The sequence below is a fragment of the Mytilus edulis genome, chromosome 14 (genome assembly GCF_963676685.1).
Source record: "Mytilus edulis chromosome 14, xbMytEdul2.2, whole genome shotgun sequence".
Taxonomy (NCBI): domain Eukaryota; kingdom Metazoa; phylum Mollusca; class Bivalvia; order Mytilida; family Mytilidae; genus Mytilus; species Mytilus edulis.
Window position 1 is genome coordinate 9,238,143 of NC_092357.1, and position 19,549 is coordinate 9,257,691.

At 33.1% G+C, this 19,549-nt stretch overlaps 1 protein-coding gene across 1 annotated transcript; it reads right to left on the bottom strand.

The window, feature by feature from the left end:
• On the bottom strand, positions 1–17,101 carry LOC139503278 (fibronectin type III domain-containing protein 2-like). Its single transcript, XM_071293039.1, has 8 exons — positions 16,642–17,101; positions 6,289–6,401; positions 4,798–4,996; positions 2,995–3,276; positions 2,390–2,683; positions 1,915–2,109; positions 1,131–1,223; positions 1–753 (listed from the first exon to the last, which is right to left on the bottom strand). The coding sequence occupies exons 1-8, from the start codon at positions 16,946–16,948 to the stop codon at positions 398–400; spliced, it is 1,839 nt and encodes a 612-aa protein (XP_071149140.1). The 5' UTR covers positions 16,949–17,101; the 3' UTR covers positions 1–397.
• Between the last annotated feature and the right edge of the window lie 2,448 nt (positions 17,102–19,549).

A 19,549-nucleotide genomic window follows, 5' to 3' on the forward strand; every position in this document is an offset into this window, starting at 1 on the left:
TTCAAACTTTATGACATTTTTATGGTGAAAAGCAGTTACATCAATACAACTCTTATTTATATACTGCAGACAGGTATCGAGAAAGAACGAGGTCCCATTTTTTGTTTGTTCAACTCGTTATGCTTTATTCATGAACCCCATCCATACCATCCTGTAACAATAAGTTAATTACATTAAAAAATTAAAGGGAAGTATACTCCTAAAACTAATGAATGTTCCAACCTAAGTTAAAAAACGTTTATAATGGATACTTTTGAATATGTTTTTGACTCAAAGGTCAATATTGTTAATCCACAATGAATACTAATTAATTTGCATACATCCAATGCTGCACCCAATATCAATGTTTGTCACAATAATACTTTTATTGTAAAAAAACAATCGGAACTTTCTTCAACTAAAGTGGCGGAGGACCCATACCATGCATACCAGGATTCCTATTATGGTTTTGGTTCATATTATGATTCTGATGCGTATTATACATGTTCATAATTTGTCCTTTCGGTATTCCTCGGACAACAACTATATATGGATAGTCTGGTTCAACCAATGGGATTTCTACATTACGTGCTTCTGGATCGAATATTTCAACAAGTTCCCATCGTCCACTATACACAAGCTGGAACTTCCTAAATAGAATACGGAATCCGTCTACGGAAACTGGCGGACTTGACCACGTGACATTTAGTATTGTTGAACCGTTTGATTGCAGTTGTAAACGTGCCACTTTAACATTCGGTGGAATAATTGGTACTGAAAATAAGTAATTAATATAAAAGTAATTTACATTATGAGATTTCAAGTTTATAACTATCATCAAGTACAATATTACAACCATGTCATACAGATCAATATCATTGGAGAAATTCGAGGCTCGTTGACCTTCTAACTAACTTGAAAACACAAATTACGCCAAATTATGCTGTTTCAGATAAAAATAAAAGAAATATCAAAGATCAACAATTAAACAGGAGCAAGGACCAATTAAAAGGGAATTGACAAGAAAATAACAAACACATTAATAGAATATAATGATACTAGACGTTCAAGGAAAGCATCAGGTTTTGTGAGAGGTATCTGGAGGATACAATCTGTCATAATAATACAGTGTAAACATAAATAATACATACCTTTTTTAGGAGTCATATACGTTGTGACAGCAGCTTCTCCTAATCCTACTTTATTTACAGCAGAGAGTCTGAACACGTGAGTCGTGTCATCATCTGAAAATTTTATATGAAATGTAAATTAAATGTTCTTTTCTGTAAGTTTATACCGTTTATGCAATGTTAAATTTTTCAAAATTCCAAAGGTTTGTCAAGCCTAGTGTTAAGATTGCCTAGTTGCATTTGGCACATCTGTTCGGAATGTTCTGTTTTTCTGTGTTAATTGTTTTAATTTGTTTTGTAAAACTTGTTTTATACGCAGTTATTTTTATTCAAACTTTAGTCAACAATGTTTATATAAAAAAACACGTCTAACCATTGTTTCCTTCATTACTTTACATATCATAAGTTATAATGCAATCCCTTCAGTCAAATAAATCAACACATAAAAACGTGAATATTCCTTTTATATAGCTGGTCACTTGGTTTCTTTTTTATGCAATAAGAGAAAAGTGTCGGGTATATCGATCCCACATCTATATTTGTAATAGGGGCTCGGATTATCAAGTCTTAAGCTTTTTATGTAGTGTTTTGTTCACTAAGTCTTTTCATCGCCTTTCATTTTGCCATGGCGCGTTCTCTTCGATCTGTGTTATATTTTTTGACTTTTTTTTCTTTTTGACCTGTCTCTCTCTATGTTTCGATAATTTATAATCTGAATTAATCACTTCGTTATATTATAACTTGTCATCTCACTTATTTGTGTTTATTTTTATGAACATGTATAAGTACGTATTTTTATACTCACCGAGGAAATCCGAACTCCATTCCAGTCTCGTTTTACTAATATACTCCGTCCGATTCGCGCCATTTTGAACACCCCATACTAATGTATAATTTTTTAGATTTCCGTATGTATGAAGGGGAGGTAACCATGTCAGTGCAATCTTTGGTGGTTCTTCTCTAATTGTCATGATCTGGAGTTGACGAGGTGGTGAAGGAACTGAAATTATAACAAACGACTATCGTTATCTAAAACCAGATCATTACCCTTTTCATGATATTTTTATTTTGAAAATTGAAGTGATCTTTTATAGATTTGTAATCTGTTTTTGATATTGTTCGTGTATATGATTTTTTCAAGTAGATCATGGGTCTCAATAAAATTCGATAGAGTTTTTTTTAACAATTTGCCCTCTTAAAGTTGATTTCATTAATGCTTATGCTTATTTAATCTATTATAAAAAAGTTTATGACACGAAGCACAACAGATATATACATACCATCTGCAAGTGTTTCAAGTGCGATAACTGGGCCTCCTCTTCCGACTGATTTGTGTGTAAATGCAAAAGCACGGAAATAGTAGACTTGGGCTGGGGTTAAATTAGTAATAACAGTTTCGAACACGTCCGCTCCAACTCTGTGCTCGGCAACATCCGTATAACGAACGTCAGTGTAGTTGATGAGGTAACCACGAATTATACCATCTCCAGGTTTAGGGGGAGGAGGTGCCCATCTTACGACAACAGCTGTTTTGTTAATGGCATCGCCCTTGAATGCTTGTGGTGCGCCTGGAACTGTAAAAAACATTAATATATTGGGGACGGTCAAAATTATATTTACTTTCTGGACTAGAAATTTTAAATAACCGTAAAACTAATGTCTTCACTACAACAAGTATTTACAATTTTCATTTCATTAATTCGTAATTATGGTAATAAAAATTGAGAAAAGTATTACATAGTCCATCGTATATTTACGTCCACCAAATCGAGAAGCAACCATTAACTTATTATAACAAGAGCGTTTTGGATATGCTACAAACAGGCAATGTTATAATTATTACCCACAAATAAGTTTGACAGGAGTGATACACTTCAATACTTACTAAAACGCTGCGTTGATCCTTCAATAGGGATACTTTTTTCTCCTTCACCATTGTCTGACTTGGCAGACACTTCAATTTTATAACTGGTACCCTCTGTCAAATCTTTGATAACGTACATGTTCTTTGGAGGGTTGACTGTTATGTGAACCTTATTGACGGGGTTCTCCTCGTAGTATATCTCATAGGACATGAGATCGCCCATGATTGGTGGAGGATTCCACATCAATGTAATTGTATTTGCTGTTGAAGACTTTACCATCACGTTACGTACTCTTGAAGGTACTGAAAATGATATATTATATTTAAACAAGTGTGGACACAGATAAATGTGGATAGTATGTTTGGATGTTTCACAGTGTTTTCTGACAAAAACAGTTCTTTGGTATATTTAAATCAAATACATATTAACTCATTTGTATTAGGTTTTTGGACTATCAAATTTGTCTACTTCGAGCATCACCGAAGAGACATCTATTGTTGAAATGCTCTTGCAGTAAAATTGGAATCGTTAACTTAATGTTATTACTACACGTGTGTCGATATCTCTGAGAATATTACCATACCACTTAGTATTTCGGTATTGGAATTTTGGTGATATTATTTTATTTAAGTTAGAATTTTGAAATGATTTTAGATTAAGGAATGTATCTCTCTCATGCACACTCCCAAATCCTTGTCCACGGTTGGCTTTGTTTGTTTGTTTTGTTTCTTTCTGGTTTAATCAACTCTTCAACAATTTAGGACTTTCAATTTTATTTTACGTCGAGCATCACTGAAGAGACAGTTATTGTTGAAATGTGCATCCGGAACAGTGGAATTGATACCGTTCATTTTATTATTCATACTTTTAAAAAAAGGTTTTCAAATTCGGCGAGGTTTTGATTAATTAAATTCATATGAACCGACGGTTTATTAATTTGGTTATGTCTTACGGTAAGACAAAAGATGATTAATAATCCGCCATTGTATGACGCTGGTTCAAAGGTTAGCTAGTTAAATGATTTAAACGAAGCAACATGGCGGATGTCAATAAAGAATTCTTATTGTTCAATTCAGTTTTAATTGTTTAACGTTTTGTATAAAGAAAGAAGGTGCAGTAGGCTTGCTAATAAAATAAATCTCCGCCATAGACGAAATGTCGAGATACGTCACAGGGGGAAACGTTTAATATAACTAATGTACATGCACTAGTAGTTAACCCTTTAATGACCGATATGTTGTAGTAAAAATAATTATGACATGTACTACTGTTACATATATCCATGCAAAAGACTTAAGTAATTACATGTATATATGTAAATGTTAATCTTGTATGTACCTAAGGTTAAACAAACAATTGTCATTCATGTCCATTACGGGAACCTTACAGTTGTTATTATTTTATCACATTTTTATGCATAAATTGCTAAACAGGTGCGCGTCAAGACAATAATTTATATAAAATACCGGTCAGTTACGCACGTCTTTTACGATGTTCCTATAAAATTTTATTTTTAAGGATTTGATTCTGTAAATTTAAACCAAATGCAATCAAATGTCAAATTGATATCAATGTTTTCCTTAATCAATTTTAACACTCAAAGATACACTCTTTTACTGACAGCTGGACATTTTAAAGTTTTAATTTTGCTCTTTGTTGAAATCCATACGGTAACCTATAGTTGCTTACTTTCCGCCATTTTTTTTTAAAAGTTGGTCACATTGGCAATCCTATTACAATCCACGTAAATTTGGACTCTAGTCGATAGTTGTTTAATTGGAAAATTACTACAACTCCATATTCTTACGGAAAAAAATTCTTACTTATATCTGGAGTTTTTACATTAAGTGGCATGCTAGCCCCCTCTGCCACAGCGCCTGCTACTGCTCCGACTCTAATCCTGTATCTTGACCTAGGGGTTAAGTCTGTGATAGATGCTATTGTTTGTGTTGAATCACAGATCCTGAACACTACTTCTCCTGCTGTTTGCAGACCATTCATATCCACTGGTACAAAATACACCTAATAATAGATAATTAGTAACATCAATGGTAATATAGTATCATTTTGTTAGCTCGGATAAGGTCAAAACCAATATTAGACAGTCTTGTATGTTTTTCTTTGCTATATTTGGTTCGTTGCTCCCGGGTGCGGAATTGTCTCCTTGTGTCTAAGACCCATTGGTAGCCTTATGTTGTTATCTGGTCTTTTGTCGGGTTGATGTTTGGTATTGGTTAGGTTCGTTTATAATATTTTGTCTCTTTGACATATTCCCCATTTCCATTCTCAATTTTAAAACTATATAATTTATATGTATTTATCTTGTTCTTGGTGCAATTCGCCTGTCTCATTAAGTTTGCCTTTCGATGATTTATTTTCAGGGGGTACTCGTGTGTCTATGTGTTTGATTTGCAAGTGAATTGTAATTGATTTAACTCTTTGATTTGTTTCCTTCTGGTAATGTGCATTGGATTCATATTTTAAGAATTTGTTTTTCTTTTATTCGTTTTACAAAGTACTGTACACTGGATTTGCAGAATAATACAATCCCAATAATCTTTGAATGTACACTGGACTTGCAAGGCGTGCAACATAACGTTTCAATGCGACGAGTGTTGAATGCTGAACAGAACATGGAAGCCAACGACCTCGAATGACGTCAATAGAAGTCTTATTATGCAATTATATTGTCTAAGATTTTAATTAGTTTGCTTATTACTTGTTAGTGTGTTTGTGTTCTGAATATTGATGGTTATAAAACCCATCCAAACACCGTCTGGAAATTCTATGTTATAAACCTACACGTTCTAGTGTACTAGTATTTTAGTCAGTTAATGCTTAACAACTTCGGTTTCTTTTTCGTGTGTTTTTTTTTTTTTTTTTTTGCCTTTTAAACTTTTTTATTCGAGCATCACGGATTAGTCTATTGTACATCTGGAGTTCAGTTTTTAAATCTGGTATCTAAGATGAGTTTATTGTATCCGATTGTTTTGTTGTCTCTAGAGGAGTTTGCCTGTTTATAGAAGGTGTTTGGTCTTTTGGTCATTGTAAAACAATTGTTTCAAAGCTCTTGTCGATTACGAGCCTGACATATTGCATCCGCACTTGTGTATTGTTCAAGTATATTAGTCATAGATACGTGTTGTACCGCATTGTATCTTCCTCATTAATGTTCCTTGTATTTGAGTGATCTTCGGACTATCCAGTTCTAAAATTATCTTTTCATTTTTCAATGCATGCATATTCTATTGGTACTTATCTGGTAAAACTGAAATGTTCATAGAATGAAAACAAAATGGCTACCGTTCTCTTACTTTATATTGCATATTTTCTGGTGGGTTAAATGGTGGATCCCACTTGACGACAATAGATGATACATTATCAACAGTAGTTGATTCTACGATGACGTTCGTTGGTGGAGGTGGCGCTGCAATAATTAAAGAAATAACTTTTTAAATCACGTGATGACATTTTTTTGCAGCTTAAAGGTGGACAAAATACTGATATGAATACAGAATGGTAATATATGCTCACTTTAATTATTGGTGTCGTGTTTAAATAGCACACTCATAAGATTAAGCAGATTGTACATTATGATGGGGTGTATCAAACGCTCTTCAAATCTCCAATGTCTAGGTACATACAGACAGACGGATTTAAAAAATAGTACGAACGGTTTTATATCAAATTCAGAAGATGCGAGATGAAAACTTGCGACATGTTTTTTTTAAGTTAAAAAAGGTATTATTATCACATAATCACTATTCTAACACTATTACAATCGTAATGAATTTGTGAGAAATGCGTTAATTGTATCTCGAAGTACTCAAATTGGTACCATATAGGCTTATCTTTCTCTGATATATACTAAATTGACAAAACTAAAAGTTCTAACACACGATACAAATGGAAAACAAATGTCACATTCATGACTTGGTACAGGCATTTCCTTAAAAAACAGTCAAACAGTCATAACAATTATTCAATTTGATATGATAAGACATCAATATATTCCTGTCACAAGCATGTTGGATAAAAACAATTCCTTGTGTTTGCGAAGACTATAAATTATGATTTACATTGTTTATAGCACAAACAACATGTTCAGTTACACTATAGGCAGGTGTTACATAAAATTTGAAAAGATCAAGGTGAAAGACAATTTGACCTTCGAATGACCTCGATCAGAATGATTGATATACCGCATGTATTGACGGCATTGGCATAGTTTATTGAAACTTAACATGTACTTAATAAATAGTTGGTACTAATGAACCTACATGTATAACAAAACATGGAATAGGATTAAAACTTTCGAAATAGAAATGCAATCGCCATGATAAAACAAAGAAACAAGCTGTGGTATGATTGCAAATAAACAAACCATCAATCAGAGACCAAATCATAACGTTACGACACCAACCATTGGATAACATACTCTTGACGTGGGACATGCGTATTTATAGAATGTGGCAGAGTTAAACATGTCCTCATCTGACACATCATCAATATCTACGTTAATTCTATACAACACTTAGGGAGCTACCATTTGATTTTTAGGGGGGGGGCTAGGATGAAATTTGAAAAAAATAGGCTGGACAGGAGTTTTGAGTAAAAAAAAAGGCAGGATGAGACACTTGCAATAAAAAAAAGTCAGGATGACAATTTATGTAAAAAAAGTCAGGATAAACTAAAAAAAAAGAAAAGCAGGACCGAATAGAGTGAAAAATAAAAAGGCAGGACAGAGATTACAACTCAAAAAATATGCAGGACAAAATTTTTCATCCTAGCCCCCCCCCCCATAAAAATAAAATGGTAGCTTCAATGGTAATTTCAATTGGCATTACTGTCCTTTTGTTGTTCTACTGAAACAAAACCTAAACATCAGGTTTTAATGGATATGATAATAGAAATGTAATGTAATTGTATAATACAAAAGTATTGAACTCACGTACAAAAACTATCGACCTATTGTTTGTTAAAGCTTTTCTAGTCATCATGCCAATAGTCTGTCGTTTTATGTAGAGAGCGAAATTAAAAGTCGAAACGAAGTCTAGTCAGACAAGAATGAAACCCTTTAAAGATAGGTGAATGGACCAACCAAACATTGTAGGATGGTTAATAGTTAAAATATTTGATCTGGATGATACCAGTTATTTTTTTAAGTTTGTACAGAGAACTGTAGTTGTTTAGATTCTTTCACTTTTAGTTTTTGGTGAATAGCTGTCGTACTTGCTGTATTTGGCAAAACGTTTTGGAATATTTGAACTTAAGTTCTTCAATTTCGTTCTTTGTTTCGTTTTTTTTTTTATTTAAGCGTTCCTGGTGAGTATTATTTGTGTACAAAAATATTGTCATGGTGTTGATGATAAAGTTTATTAGCATACCCTTAGTTTATATTCTTACTGATACAACGGATCAGAACGTACCGAAACCTTTATCATATCCTGCATACCCCATTTGTTACGTGACCAGTGGTCAATGCTCGTTACTTGGTCTAACCTTTAAAGATCAATATAGCGGGGAAAACTGACATAAATAATAAGGAGATGTAGTATATAGTAACCAATGAGAACGTTTGTTAGGTTAATGTTCTATTTAGTTTGATGAATGGCTTAAAGGAAAACCGCACGTGGTGAAACCATGACGTCAATATGAAAAATGAAGTTATGTGATCAAATTGACACGACCTTATTACTTACATTATAAATAAGTCAATTAAAATAATGTGTGTTTGTTTAGAAAATGACAGATATGAAATTATAACAAAGTATGAGAAATTATCTTGTTACTTCTGGTATACTGTGCAAAGTGGGTATGGAACGGTAGTTAACCGGTCGAAACCGAGATTCTGTACGAATGACTAATTTATTTTTACTTCCCTTTTTGATCATATAGGCTAGTATCTCTACTTTAACATCCTTGACATTCGAATTCTTTGATTTCAGTGTTAAATCTAGAAAAGTGCTTCCGATGCATGAAATTTATAAACTGTGGTTTTTATCGTATTATTCAAATTGTACAGCTGTTCAGCTAAGAAAAGATTTACATTGTAGCACTTATTTTTTATGTAAATTATGCATTCACATTTGTTATTAATTGTTTTGTACATTATAGCTTGGTGACACGTTAGGTCAACCGTACGTCTGTTTTGGCTCAGACTCGAACAGAACGAAGCAAATATCGTTCAATCTATTTCACTGTAAGTTCATTTTCTTACGATACAATGCACTGTTGATATTTATGACTACACTACCAGAAAGACATTAATACATGCAGTGCAGAATTTTATAAGTAGACTAAGTTGTATAAAGATATAAAAATGTTAGATTTTACAAAGAAAGGAAAAGATCTGACAACATATGGTTATCAATCAATATATTGTGCATAACATAATAATAATGAGGAAATACTAAAAAAGAGTCGAGGAGAAACCCACAATACCATGGCAAAAAAAGTATGAAATAATGAAATGCTAGTCTTCCTCAGTGAGATAATACTGAACACTACAATATCAGTTCAATCCTTAATACAACAGTTTATGACCATTAAAAATAATAAAAACATTTCCTTGTTTACCTTCTTTATATATATAATTACAAACAAACAACCATCAATGTTTCCTTTACACTATATATACACTAAGTCGTTTTACAAGAAAAAGGTCAGCTTGGCTTAAGACATGTACGAATCCAATTTATGCTTTTTGTAATAAGGACACAAATATGTTTGTTAAAGTGTTTACTTGAACTGCATAAGTAATAAAATAATTAGCATGCGGTCGCTGAGTTGAGACAAACTGTAATAAAATTCAAGACCATGGTAAATATTTCAAATAACGACTGCATATATAGCTTTGTTCATAAATCACGCCAGTTAATTTGAAATTTCAATAACAAACCAGATAGCTTTCATTTCAAAGGTCTAATTGTCAAAACAATTGTCAAAACTTCCGCCCTCCTCTGCCTCCCCCATCCTCCCTTGCCTCCCCACCGCCCAGCATATAGTATCGATTTTACCGATACTCTTTGCTCATAAGTTATCAAATCCCTCCGTTTATAGCTTTTTTTCTAGCTCCCACTAATTCTATTCTTTGTATCAACAAATGGAAGTTTTTAACTACCTTGACTGGCTATACAGCCCTTGCACGGTCGGTCCTTTGTATCGAACATCACCACCTTTTGTTATATCCCACTATTTACCCCCCCCCCCCTTTTCCTCCTTTGTTAGAACAACCCAAATGCGTTTTACTACCCCCCCTCCCCATTCACTGGTTTAACCCTATATCCCACACGCTAACTATCTCCCCTTTCGCATCTCTTTAAATACTTAGTAGAATAACAAAGAGTACATAAAAGTTGTACCAGGTACACTTTATTGTCAACGAAATGTTGTTTATTCACGTGGCACTATATAGTACGACATAATGACCCTAAATCATCATGTGATACTCTAGTACGATATAATTACCCTAAATTACCGGTACATCGTATAGATCAAAGATAAATAACGACCCCGTAATTGTCAAAATGTATTTTGTCATTTGCGTTAATTATATCATTAAGAACAGATATGGGATATTTCATGCACAAATAGAAATATGTATATGTATTATGAGGGTCGCGATTGGGGGCTTCCTTTGTGTATGCTTTAATTTTTTTGTTTTTCTATTCTCCATTTTTGGAACCCATTAATTATTCTATATTCTTCATACATTTAGAACCCATTATTCTCTATCCCTTTGGATCCTCTTGTTTTATGCCAATTATTCTCTATCCTTTTGAGTCCCCTTTTTGTTATGCCCACTGATTATTCTCTATTCTGTAAATCCCACCAGATCCTCTACTCTGTTTATGTACTAGATGTGTACAATAAATATATAATTGTCATAATTGGTATTATACAGGGATATCGTATTTGGTCGTTTAAATTAAAATCGTGTAATGGTAGATAGTATTTGCTGGAAACAAGAAAACGTTTTCTACAATTTATAGCTATTGTAATTAAAAATGCTACTTTAATATTTTCGTTAAAACTTTCAAAAATTAGGAAACTTATTAATTTTAATAAGGCATTTTCCACAATTGCTGTTATAATTTCAGAATCTAGCTGCAGTATTTCCCTTTCTTTAACCTTATTTATCATACATTTATATATAATTCTACATTGAATGCCTGATTAACTGTATTTCATACAAAGTTTAACCTGTAAAAATAATTTCTTAGAAGTGTGACAGTAATGAGAACCTATCATCGTGTAATGTGTTTTCGTACTAATAACAATTTTCACTGCTTACGGTTTTTACTGTTGAGTTTTTATTTAGGTGTTTACTCAGATTTAAAAAGCATGTCCTGTAGATTGATTTTAGGTATCTAGTTTTTTTGTCAATGATTTCTACGATTTTTTACTGTTTCCGATTACTTTGCGATTTTTGTATGTCAAAAAAACGGCGTCATATGTTTTCGTATGAAATAAAAATTGGATCAGTAAACGGACAGGAAATGACTACAAAATCCGGAAATAAATTTTTTCTAAAGTCGTGGTTCTGGTGATCGCTTGAATCATAAAAAAAGTTATTAAATACTTTTCAGTACTAAAAATTACTAGTAAATAGTGTAAGGTTGGTGTTTCGTGTGATGAAATTTTTAGATTTTGATTAATTTTCAGATTGGCACCTGGTTTGTACAAAATACATTATTTTTTCTAAAATAAAATGCAGTTTTCAAAATTTATGATTAAATATAAAAAGTTAAGACTGTTTTCATCTTCATGTATCAAGGATGTATAAAAAAAAATTGTCAATGAAATATTGAATAGTTGGATTTTGAACAACCATTTTATATAAGAACCCTGCTAATTTTAACTCGATGGTTTGTAATTAAAACGGCCAAAAAAACACATGACAGTCATATGTCTTGAAGATCCGGTGTCTGACTTGCAAAAAACATATCTGGACTTTATTTTAACCCTTCAGAATTTTTTTCCACAACTATTCTAGTGATGCGTATTTTTGACATTAAATAAAAATGGCTAAATAGGTCAGTTTTATTTAATTTGTTCTAACGTCTTTAAAAAGCGACGTTGAATATGTTTTGAATATATCAAGTTGTAGTGGTGTTGTTGTTCTAAATATAGAAACAGAAAAACATGTCACAATGTACGCGTATGCAGTCGAAACCGACGAAATGTGGTTGATACGAAAACATATGACATACGAAAACATATGACACGACGATACTTAACATAATTTCTGTTATTAAAACATTTTTTTTCTACTTTAAATATTTCATATTATATACAATTCTGCATTGTTTCCCTAATAAATGAATAACTATTATATTTCACAGTTATTTAAAAACATTTGACAAAAAAGTGACAATAATGTTTTAATTCTTAACAATACGTCTGTTAATAAAACACTTTAACTGCTTTAATATAAACACGCTTTCATTCGAGAGACAGGTACATGCATCATATATCAACTTCGTGACGACATTTTTTAACAATATTTAAGTATAATGTTTATGCCTCTGAGTCAAATGTTAAAAAAATCTACGTTAAATCATGTTCCTTTTGTTGTCAATTCCACGATTATGTCTAATGCTACCTCTGATTGTGACTAATTATAAATTAATTATTAATGATAACGACAATAGATAGATTTAAATGTCTCACATTTTCTTTGAGCGGGTCACACACGAGAGTAAGATGGATGTGACAAAATGACATGAATGTCTATTTATATATTATACAATTGAAATAACATACAGTGAAACCTGGGTAACCAAATCATACACAAACCGAAAACCTGTAAAAACCGAAGATTTGATATCAAATTGTATGAGTTGTGAACCTGATAAAACATAACATCGGTCAAAGCCGATAAAAATCTTAAGTCCCGATGAGGTTCGGTTTAAACAGGTTTCACTGTATCTTTATGATGTTTCACTTAAAGGCTATTCATTGCGACTAGTTATTCGATTATCAATAATGCTTAAACTAGCAAAACTAGTTATGTATGAACTGTCAAGACCTGCTATATGTCCCTACAATTTAAGGATTAACTTTCATGGTTGTAGCCAAAAAATGTTTTTATAAGAATTGAATGCTTCTTTTTGAAATTTTATTGAAGTTTAAAAAAGAGTTGAAAGTAGCATTTTTTATACGGGACACAGAAGCGGTTAATTCTAAAAATGTGCATGATCCACGCTTTTACAATTCTGTAAAACTACAAGGAGAAGCATTCAGTTCTTATAATCACATTGATTACATGTACATGTGTGATTTTTAGGCCACAACCATAAACTTGTGAATTAAATCAAAATGTTCGTTTGTTTTCTAAAGCATTGTCTTGACGTTGTCTTGATAAGCAACTGCTGATATGAATGTTAAATTATACTGAGAAATACAATTTGTTTTTGGAATGCATCGCGATTGCTTTCAGCCAATTAAAAGTTCGGATTTTTATGAAACATGCATGACATGTAATCATTGTCATCTTCGACAAACTAAAATTAAGAATGGAAATGGGGAATGTGCAAAAGAGACAACAACCCGACCATAGAAAAAAACAACAGCAGAAGGTCACCAACAGGTCTTCAATGTAGCGAGAAATTCCCGCACCCGGAGGCGTCCTTCAACTGGCCCCTGAACAAATATATACTAGTTCAGTGATAATGAACGCCACACTAATTTCCAAATTGTACACAAGAATCAAAAATTAAAATAATACAAGACTAACAAAGGCCAGAGGCTCCTGACTTGGGACAGGCGCAAAAATGCGGCGGGGTTAAACATGTTTGTGAGATCTCAACCCTCCCCCTATACCTCTAGCCAATGTAGAAAAGTAACACAATGTAGAAAAGTAAACTGCTTTTAAAACATGAATATGTTATCCATTAGTCTGACATCTGCACAGGGACTCCAAGGGCAATTATTTTCTTGGGGCATCATATCACTGTTTGTCTAAAAAGATTGTTTGTTAATAGAGAATGTGCAACAAGTTTTGTATAAGTTTTCAAAGTAGGGAGCTTGTTAACCAGTGGTTGTCGTTGTGATGGATGCTGTTTAATTTTATTGTTTTTCGTTACTGCTTCAATTCTCTTCTGAAATGTTTCATATTTTTTGTCATGCCATTGCCTTTTATAGCCAACTGTATGAGTCAATTCGATGACCTGAAGTTGTTTATCCTTAGACTCTGGTGGTTGCTGTTTCATTGGCAATGATGCCATAACTCCTTTGACTCATGGCCTATCGTTCAGTGGCTGTCGTTTGTTGATATTGTTTATAAGTGTTTCTCGTTTCTCGCGTTTTAAATAGAATGGGCGGTTCATTTTACTGTTTGAATGGTTTAACACTATTCATTGTTATGCCCTTTAAAGCTTGCTGTTCGGTGTGAGCCAATGCTCCGTGTTGAAGGCCGTACTTTGATCTATTATGGTTTACTTTTACAAATTGTAACTTGGATGGAGAGTTGTCTCATTGCCACTCATACCAGATTTTCTTATATATACTAACATGGGATTGATGGCCCTGACTTGGGATTGATGGCCATGAAAAAGAACTGAATGCCCTGACTAAACACTGATGACTATAAAAAAGAAGATGTGGTATGATTGCCAATGAGACAACTGTCTACAATAGACCAAAATGACACAGACATTAACAACTATAGGTCACCGTACGGCCAAGTAGTAGGACTGATGACCCTGATTTATGCATAAAAGCCTTCACTTGTTATTGATAGTCATGACTAAGCACTAATGGTCCTGACTTAGCACTGATGGAACTGACGTAGCACTAATGGTCCTGACTTAGCACTAATGGTCCTGACTTAGCACTAATGGTCCTGACTTAGCACTAATGGTCCTGACTTAGCACTAATGGTCCTGACTTAGCACTAATGGTCCTGACTTAGCACTGATGGAACTGACGTAGAACTAATAGCGAAGACATTGAACTGATGGCACTGATGGCCTTGACTTTGGGCTGATGGCTCAAAATTAGTACGTATGACCCTGATTGTAAGTTACACAAAGTTTTCTAACAATACTACAACAGGAAAATGTTCAAATAAAAGAGAAAAAGGGGGAGAGAGAGAGAGAGATTTTCTTCCCTCTTTTTTGTTTCAAGCAATGCAATGATATATAACTGAATATTTATAAAGATTGACACGAGGCAATTAATCACATGACAATAAATCAATATGACAACCCTTATAGGTGACATAAACAATGCTTGATGTTATGTTACTAGAAAATCATTAAGACACGTGCACATGTCATATTTGGTATGCACATTAAAGTGCAAAGGTCAGAGGTTGGGGATACACGGGTACATGTGAAAACATTAAAAATAACTATTTTTTTTAGTTTAAACGAGAAGAGACAAGAAGTTTTTAACCCTCACTTTTCATGGTAGAGGCAAACTGTTTTTAATCTTAGTGACCTCGGAACTCTTTTCATTTCAATTCACTTCTTCACCGGAACCCTAACATTAGCTACCTTATTTTCAATCTTAAAGAACAAAACAATTTTGCAAATAAGTTTTGACAGTATTACTTGTATACAATTAAGCAAGCTTCATATTGAAGGAAAAAAATCCTGCATTAAAATGAGAAGAAAATGACGGGGGAAGAACAACCCCAAAGTAAACACAATTTAGTTCTGAAAATATCGAATGAAAATAAAGAAAGCAATTATATTATATCAAGTACTATGATTTAAAATTCTTTGTCCAAGTTGCTGAAACTGGACGTAACTGGTACGTGGTTTATTGGAATTATCTGACAAGACATACTAGGTCATAGAGGTTAAATGTATGCAAGGTTAAACGAGAATCTAGTAGGAGGCTGCAAAATTATAATACAATCATCAAAACAAATTTAGGATTACTCGTTCGGAAAATATTGGGGATATACCGTATGAAAGAGTTTTTTTTTTATTAGGAGAAATGTCATTGGACATCAATTCCTAAGCCTACATACAACAAAACATCTCATTTGTGTAAATTTTCACAACGCATAATAAATGATGGAGGGGAGGTTGAATCCCCCTTTTTTTTGGACGATCAATACATTTGAATGGGAGCATATAGTTTGAACCCCCCGTTTTTACTCTTTTTACCCCCCCTTTTAAAATGACTGGTCTACTAGTTGATGTAATTGCTAATTGCTTCTAAAATTTTGAAGCATTTAAAATAAATAGAGAAAGTCATTGGAAGACAGTGATGTTCCGAATCCGTGACTGATATGGACACAGATAGATCATTATATTTTTTCCAACTTGATGTGAAATATTGCAGTAAAAAAGTCAAGTTTGATGTAGATGTTTATAGTTTTTAAACAATTTCAAAAACCTGGTGGGCTAAAAAAGATAGAATCTTTCCCAAAGAGTACCGGTATCTTGTAGGTAGGTAATTTTAAATGCTGAAATACAAATAGGATTTACTGCACAAGAAAATAAACAAAAATTTGCGACATTAAAATTACCGATGGACGTCCGCAAAGCTTCAAATACAATACAGTTATCTCTTGATTGTAGGGGCAAGGATAGAACAAATACGGGACAATTCATATAAGTTCAGCTTACCCAACGGTGCATCCGGGCTCGTTCTCGTAGGGGCAACGATAGAACAAATACGGGACAATTAATATAAATAAAGCTTACCCAACGGTGCATCAGGGCACGTTCTCATAATTCGGACTAATTCTTGCGTCGCCTGTTCCATATCGGCGAGACGTGTTTCAACGTCATTTATAAACGAAGAATAAGCGACGTTGTGGCTCATTAATGATCCACCCGTCATGTTGCCTCCGCCGTGCTTTTGTCGCTCTTGATAAATAAAGTCTAACAATGTCTGACCGTTTTGCACAATACTTCTTAATTGGTTTTCTGCCGTTGTAAACATGTCTTGTCGCCATTGCGCATTTGTAAAAGACACTAAAGTCAGTAAAACTATACCGAACGAAAACATTTTGAATGTTTTTTTGTTTTTCTAAATAAATATGTTTTTTTTCCCTACTGCTTCATATGTAAAGAGCTTAAATCCAAGACGAAAATATTATCTTTGTATCTATCCCTGATATTACACCGTATGTCTCTTTTACCCAAGTGGACGTTTCCTTCTAATGGTTGCTGGCAGAGACAAGTTATATTTATTAGCCTTTTGACGTGTTATACGGACTCATTAGTATGCAAGCTGAATGTCGACCTCAGGCAAAATATCTTACATTGTCTCCTGTCAAACAAAATAATAATAGTAGGTAAAAAGACATGCATTTGGTTTTTCCCCTATGTTACGCGAAAACGTTTTAATTTATGGGTTATATCAGTAGCGTATTAAAACTTGTTAACCGGAAGTTGTTGAATTTATGCAAATCTTAAAATGAAATGCGCAGTTTCTTTTTTATTTAAATGGTCGATTGGATTACTTCCAGTCATTAAGCAGTATTTTTAAATCTCTTTAAGAGAAACAAACAATAATAAAATTGAAGCTGACAAATGAAATTATGTATTCTTCAATTTTCTGTACACGGTACGAAATATTGAGAAAAAAATGAAAATTAAAAAATAAGGTTATAATTAAATACCTTTGAAAAAAAATTGGTATCGCTTTTAACACCCTTTAAAAGTAAACAAAAAATTAAAAAAATGTTACAGGTTCCCGTCTTGAGGCAGGCACACAAAGAATACTCGCAGTAAATCAAAGCTAGTTTATAGATAATTTCAACTAACATATAAACCATGTTTCTTTACTGTATAGGAATGCATATGGAGTTTTTTTTATTAATTTAAATCCAAATCAAATTGTTTTCATTTTTTTAAATATAAATTGAAGGGCTTTGTTAAAAAGGGATCGAAAGATACCAGAGCGACATTCAAACTCATAGATCGAAAATTAAAAAAAAGCTGCCTATACGGTGATCTGTAGTTGTTAATTTATCTGTCGTTTGATCACATGCGGAGAGTTGTCCTATTTGCAATCATACCACATCTTCTTTTTTATATGCAATAAGAGGTTCATTTGTTTGTTCATCCCCCTAATTTAGTGATAGTGGATAGCTAATATCCGTGCATAGGCACACGTAGAAAAATGTGATTTTTGCTAGAATTTTGTTTCAGATGTTAATTTTGAACTCCCCCCAAATGAATTGAAGGATTCCACATACATTGATAGTTTCCTTGGCGTCTGACGTTTCTTTTTCTTAAATAACTAACATAGCTGTATTCAAATCGTCGAAACTATTTCTATAAACCTAGATACATTTTGATACATAATTGTTCATATGCATAATGCATGGAGATAATCAACATCTTACAAATTGAGGATGAAAATGGGGAATGTGTCAAAGGGACAACACCCAGGCCAAAGAACAGAAAACATCCAAAGGCCTTCAATAGATAGCATGCTTCTTTGCAAGTTATGAGGCGGAGTTGTAACGCTGACTGAAAATGAAGCGGCTACTTCGCGTAAGTTTCATGTTCAGCACTTCGTTGGTGCTGGTAAATAAAAGAAATCGCATCTTTTGAATTTTGCTTCGAATATTTAGACAAATATCCCAAATCTAATGATGCAATAATAAAACTAAAAGAATAGAAAAAACAGCATTTTTTAGCATGCAAATGCTGATATGATACCGTACACTGATAAAATCAAAGTTAACCATATATGGTCATTTCTAGGTTTCTTTAAGGGATATAGCTCTTCAACTGTGTTGGTTCTTATACATCCTTAACTTTCACAGATTCTATTTTGAGCGTTTCTGATGAAGGTAAATTCAGAAAAGCGCATCGGACGCGTGTCATTGATTTAGTGTTAAGAATATAAGAACTAAATATACGATGGTAAAAAAATCTATCATTTAACCGAGTTATTACTCTTTTAGAAACCTTAATTATATAAGAAAAAAAATATACGATGGTAAAAATTCTATCATTTAACCGAGTTACTTCACTTTCTGAAACCTAAATGAGACGAACTTCTGAAAGTAAGCTAATAATCTTATTGAAGATTCCCTGTCACATAAGAATGTACATATGTTCTCTGCGATATGTAATTTTATTAGTACAACAATAATAAATCGTAACACACGTCAGCCATGGGTATAAATATAGCATCGTATTAGTCACTTGACATCACAAACTTGACCATTGCGTCATGTTTTATATAAAAATGTCCGGTAAAGGTCAGATTTGTGAGGTCACTCAAGTTTAATAATAATTACATTGTCAAGATTATACACTAAACTATAATAAACTCATCCCCAATACACACACACTGACTAGAAACTTTATGTACAAAATGTCCGACGATGGTCATACTTGTGAGGTCACTGTATTTGAAAGGTTAATTCATTATTATCTAAATTGTATAACGCCATAATAAACTCATCCCAATACACAAACGTAGACTAGAAACTGTATGTCAAACGATGGTCAGATGTGTGGGGGCACTGTGGTTGAAAGGTTAATCATTAAATCACATCATAACAAGATCATCCCAATACACGAACGTAGATCAGAACTTTAGTTCTACGATGGTCAGATTTGTGAGGTCACTGTAGTTGAAAGTTTA

Bases quoted from the DNA above. Each gene is read 5' to 3' on its own strand.
- LOC139503278 (XM_071293039.1), bottom strand. From the start codon at position 16,948: ATGTTTTCGTTCGGTATAGTTTTACTGACTTTAGTGTCTTTTACAAAT. The intron at 2,110-2,389 runs GTATGTATATAT...TTATAATTTCAG, and splicing joins ACTTGAAACACTTGCAGATG to TTCCTTCACCACCTCGTCAA. The intron at 1,224-1,914 runs GTGAGTATAAAA...TAAAATTTTCAG, and splicing joins ATGGAGTTCGGATTTCCTCG to ATGATGACACGACTCACGTG.